Source organism: Aplysia californica, unplaced genomic scaffold (genome assembly GCF_000002075.1).
Source record: "Aplysia californica isolate F4 #8 unplaced genomic scaffold, AplCal3.0 scaffold00141, whole genome shotgun sequence".
NCBI classification, from domain to species: domain Eukaryota; kingdom Metazoa; phylum Mollusca; class Gastropoda; order Aplysiida; family Aplysiidae; genus Aplysia; species Aplysia californica.
This window is the reverse complement of record NW_004797411.1, coordinates 1358320-1364119: the sequence shown is the minus strand read 5'-3', so window position 1 is coordinate 1364119 and position 5800 is coordinate 1358320. Positions and strand designations below refer to the sequence as shown.

General features: G+C 41.0%; 1 protein-coding gene across 1 annotated transcript in view; it reads left to right on the top strand.

Moving 5' to 3' along the window:
• The window catches only part of LOC101862573 (chitin synthase chs-2), a gene marked incomplete in the record, with an annotated part of 89177 nt that overhangs the window by 60352 nt on the left and 23025 nt on the right, over positions 1-5800 (top strand). The window contains 1 exon segment of the mRNA XM_013081678.2: positions 5010-5118. Within this exon segment, the coding sequence (XP_012937132.1) occupies positions 5010-5118 (109 nt within the window).

Genomic DNA, 5800 nt, shown 5'->3' with positions numbered 1-5800 from the left:
AGATAGATAGATAGATAGATAGATAGATAGATGGATAGATAGACAGATATATAGATAGATAGATAGATAGATAGATAGATAGATAGATAGATAGATAGATAGATAGAGAAAGACAGACAGACAGACAAACAGACAGACAGACAGACAGACAGACAGACAGGCAGACAAACAGACAGACAGACAAACAGAGAGAGTTGGACTGAGAGAGAGAGAGAGAATGAGAGAGAGAGAGAGAGAGAGAGAGAGAGAGCGCTAGCAATAGCCAGAGTTCACGTTCGTCTGTCCACCATAAAAAAGTATTGCTTATCTTTTTTATTGACTAGGAAACTTTGCATGAGGGTCATGAAGGCTATCCACAAAACAAAACTTCTTTTTTTCCCTACAATAAAACTTTCCTTATTTTGGTCCTATATTAAACATTGGTGTTTAGGTACGTACAAAGGAATACAGCAGTAAATGAGTTACGGTATCTTAATCTGCACATTGCTCATTTTCAGACAGCGTCAACACCCTGCCCTCACATTTCAGTGTAAGCTTGTCCCCCCACCCCACAGAACGTCAAAACGCTTCAACGTGAGTCTCGAAAAATACTTGCCCGCCTATTGGACAATGTTTCATAGCCATTCGCTAAAGTATTGTGTTAATAAGAATAGGTAAATTGTTATTTGAAGGTGTATACTGTAAACCCTCTTTAATTTTTACCCGCTTTAGGCTTACAGCAGAGAATGTGTGTGGGGGGCTTAGTTTGCAGTGACTTTCATTAATGGACTATCAGATTCCGTTGGTCATCCGATATTTTTAGATCCCCATGCAAAGATCTGAGAAGATTAAACAGAACGTTGTGCTTCTATCTTGTTTGCCATTTTGGTTGGGGAAGAAAGTAGAAGAAGAAGAAGATTTTCTGTACATTCCGAGAAGGGTGTCTATGGCAGTATGTGGGAGGGGTGTAAATCTTACAGCCAGGTAAAAGAAACAAGTGAAGTAAGCTGGAACAGAACAAAGCATATAGAATCAGTTAACCCGGGAAGTGGCAATGAAAAGTATATAGAGCTTTTTCAGGCAAAGTGGAATCCTGAGATTTCATATAGTAAGGAATATCTTTCTCACAGGCGTATGCCTGATGCCTAGAGCAATAAATGTCATTGAGTTCGAGTCTGTGTACATCTATCTCTGTACAATCCTCATTCCGACAGTTACCAGGTTGTCTAGGAAGGAAGGCAATGGCCCGTTCCTCTTTAGACATTAACTTTCCATCTGCCCTAAGGAATACGTCCTCTTCTATGACGTCAGAGGCAGCCTCCCACATTTTTAAAATGTCCGTAAGCAGTTGCTAAGCGAGCGTAGATGTGCAGTTTGTCCGCCGTGTTTGTGATGAAAAGGAGGCTGACACAGGATAGAAAGCAGATGGCGGTAGCGACAGGCCCTTTTTGGAAGTCAAGTGGCATAGTCTTTAGGCGTGCCACAGCGTCACCATAAGCCTCAAAGACATATCAAGAGTCCATAGGTCACAATTTTGCTTTCTTGTGTGCGTAGAGACTTTGGTTTTGGCCCGGGAGCTGCTTGTAATTCGATAAGGTCAACGCACACGTGCAAGCGTCAGTATAAGTGCCATACAGAAAGTACATGCTTGAGTGGCGCGAGGTATTGAGAGCAAAACTGTTGACGAGGAAATGTCACTATAGATGCCATTTTCAGCAGGAAGGACATCCATACTTGGCGATGTGCATTTATAGAACGAATACTGTTTCAATGTGTGTAACCCCACAAAAAAAAGAAACATATACCTCCAATGATTCTGTTTATGAGCTTATCCATTGCTCTGTGTATTTCTGCTGTTTGTTCAATAGTGTGTCCATAGACTACACAATCTTTCTCAGACTCATTTTCATTTCCTGTAACACTGAGTTCTACTTTTAAATTACTTGCTTGCAATCCATGAACAGCATTATTGAAATGAAGGTATCAAAGTACAATTGAAAAAAAAAAATAGTGAAAATAGTATTAGTTTAACGCCCCTATCAACACTATTAGGTTATTTAAGGGGCGGGATCTCCTAGTTTCACGTCCGTCTCCGATAGAACCGAGCCAAGTGAGAAGTTCGTGTAAAGTGCCTTTCCCAAGGACACAACGTCGGACCGAGCTGAGGCTCGAGCCCCCGAACCCGCAATCTCGCGAATTACGAGTCCGGTAGCCTAACCACTAGGCTACCTACAAATTGACATCTATTTGTATTGCTGAAATACACGTGAGAGAGAAAAATAACAAAATACAATATAAAAGGCCAAAGCAATTGAATTACTGTGAACACTATTCATTTCACTTCTTTCGATGTATTGCTTTAAGCGAAACCAGAATACTTAGGCCACCCGGGCAAAATTCCAAATTTCCTACCAACTGAAAATATGTCCCAATATAGGTGTGTCCCGCGCGCTCATATGACCTTATGCAGTTGCGAGGGCCGTAAAACACTTTACAAAAACAAAAAAACAACAAAAGAATACTTAGTCCCGTACACAGCAATTATGTAACGCTCTCCGTAAACGAAAATATAAAGACAGTGTTGTACCTTTCTCAAAATAGTGTATTTCAGGAGGCCAAAAAGAGTCAGATTTTTTTTTTCTTTTGGTAAGTGTTTTACGGCGCTCGCAACTGCATAAGGTCATATGAGCGTGCGGGGCACATCAAACATTTTAAGTTGGTAGGAAATTTTGAATTTTGCCCGGGTGGTGGCCAATGCCTACTCGTATCGATTCTAGACCACCATGGGATCTTTAACGTGCGCAAATTGCACACGGGACACCCGAGATTTTTTGCCCTTGTCCGAGAAGGCTAGGTGTAGCTCTTTCCTACCAGAAGATAAGGGGTAAGCTGAAAGACAGCAGTAAGTAGGAGCTAAGGAGTAGCAGTAGAAAGGCTGCAGGAGAGTCAGGAGCCCAGAGAAAGGGGCAAAGGAGGTGAGCGGGTGGGGGCAGAAAGTGAGGACGAAAGCAGACGACAGAACATTGCTAGAGAGCAGGAAACGAGGTGAAAGGAGACAATTTAAGAGTAGAAAATTTTTCTGTCGCTACCCGGATTCGAACCCGGGACCTTTGAACGAGAGGCAAACACCTTAACCTATCCTCTAGAGCCCCCCCCCTCCCCCCCACCCCCAGAGCCATCTTTGATCGTGTGATCCTACAACAGTACACATAACAAAATACAAAACAGTGTTCATTTTGAGGAAATTATTAATAACAGTTTGAGGCACATATCGTGTTTAGTTAGCGAGTTTCCAATCACTGAATCTTCGCGAACATACGGATAATATCTTTAGCTCATGTCTCCACTCTGCTGCGTTCTCTCAGAACTTGTAGACAACTATCAAGTAGTGTTGTCTGTCCACTGTATACTATTATGAAGATGACTCCTTTTGGTCTTTTGTTAAATTATAAACACTGAGCTTACATAAACTGAGGAAACTGAAAATTTAAAAAGTTATGTAAATGAAATGATTGAGTTGTAGGCACAAAAGGTCCCAATTTGACCAAAAAATGCAACTTAATTTCTTACCTCTGCTTGAGAAATTAAAACGGTCCCTAAGGCCATATTTACTCCATGCTTGTCGGTGCCAGATGGACAAACGCATGGTCCGATACTGAAAGAGTCAAACATACTTAAAATGTTATTGGAGTGTTTGATCAAAATTGTACAAAGTGCACCCTGAGGGGATTTCTGCTTATAGGGCATGCAAGTCGTGGCTTTGTGCATTATGTGAAAAGAGAGCGGGAAAGCTTAGGTGGGCCATTAAACGATTTCTATTGACGACAAAGAATCTTTTCTCTGGGTGAAGGAACCAAATCATGTTTAGTTCGTACTGGTAATTCCTGAACTATTTGATTTTACGGACATACTTTGCATTTCAATCAGTAGTGCAATTTCACGCTACGATGCTCAGCTCACCGTCCTCCTCTCTTCTCCTACCTCTCTCCTCTCTCTGTCTCTGTCTCTCTCTCTCTCTATCTCTCTCTCTCTCCTTCGTCTCTCTCTCTCTCTTTCCTCTTTCTCTCTTTAGCCCCCCCTCTCTCTCTTTCCCGCCCCCCCTCTCTCTTTCTTTCTCTCTATATTGCAAACGTAGAGAGTGAGAAGGACAATGAGAAAGAGAGAGTTCTATAACAAATAAAGCATAAGCATAGTGGTAATATCTGAAACCGTCTCCTGTGGAATAATTAATTTTAGCTTTTTAGAGAATATTCTCTCTCCGTCAGAAAGATTCACTATTATTGCCCATATTCGTAAAGAGGGAATTTGAATCCAGACGTACAGACATTGTAATTTGAGCGCCAATCTCCTTCGCTAATGTTGACGAAAATGTTGGCAAAAGCAAAATGCATTATGTGTCTTAAACGCTGTTACCAAAACGTTGATTGAAGAACAGTTGGTGGGTCTTTTGAAAGGAAGGAATATCATTACAAGTGAAGAGTGTCTTTTGAAGTATTAGAGAACCAACGTTGTGTGTGGATTTAGATTCGGTAACACTGCGTTTCAGGAACGTAAACGATAAATACGGATTTGGTCCCATCTTCCTGAAATGAATTACCTCTTAAAAGGCTAAGAGATTGGCAGGTGTTAAAAACGGTGATCATATTATTATCAAATTTGATCCAGCTTACTAGTGAAGTAAGACAGGTCTAAACCATAATGACATCATTACAGTATTTTCTCGTCTCCCTGCAACTAATCAGGCCTAGAAAAGACAACAACTTGGGTTTCAATTCTTTAACTCTTCGTTCAGTTTTCACGAAGAATAGGTGAGCTCGAAGCCCAGATTTGGTGCATTGCTAACCAAGTACACGTATTATTATAATATTCTTTCCTGTGTGGTGTGTGTAATTTTTCACAACCAGTTGTGATCATGGTATGTAGCGCCGTAGCAGACCCCTTACTATATTACCCCAATTGCATAAACGAGGCGTAAATAGTGTTCCAATAATTGAAACATGTTGCAATCAATTATTAATTGTCTGTTCCAGCTCATATCTTCTTCGACGATGCTTTTGAGGCGCACACTGAAGAGGAGAAGAATTATGATGTTAACGACTTTGTCAAGATGCTGGTGAGACTGGTGCCAGATGCTACTGAGTAAGTAGATGTGTGTGTGTGTGTGTGTGTGTGTGTGTGTGTGTGTGTGTGTGTGTGTGTGTGTGTGTGTGTGTGTGTGTGTGTGTGTGTGTGTGTGAGGTATGGTATGGTACGCGTGGTATGGCATGGTATGGCAAGACATGGCATGGCACGATGTGGTATGGTATGGTATGGTATGGTATGGTACGTTATGTTATGCTATGGTTGTATGTTATATTATGGTATGGTATGGTATGGTATGGTATGGTATGGTATGGTATGGTATGGTATGGTATATGTAATCACTTATTTTTCTCGTCGGATGTAAAAAAACAACCAAAACAACAACATTTCCCTGCTTTTTCACAGTCACCCTTCTGGTGAAGTTCTTTGATAGAGTTTACCTTACTCTACAAGTGGCTATTTTTACCTTCCATTTTTCACTTAAGTCCAAAGCCTACATGTCCATTTTAATGTTATAAGAGCAACATCTCTTTCTTCCTTATTGTTGTAAATTGTACGTGCATCTTGTGCTACATGCCTCTTGAAGTGTTCGCTCTCTAGAGAGCCATAAACTGGGAACATTAGGCCCCCCTTCCACGTCTTTAGTAATAATAATAATAATAGATAGCATTTGTATAGCGCATATCCCCGCTCAGCAGCAGGCTCTATGCGCTTTACACTATATTATTACCCCAGCAGA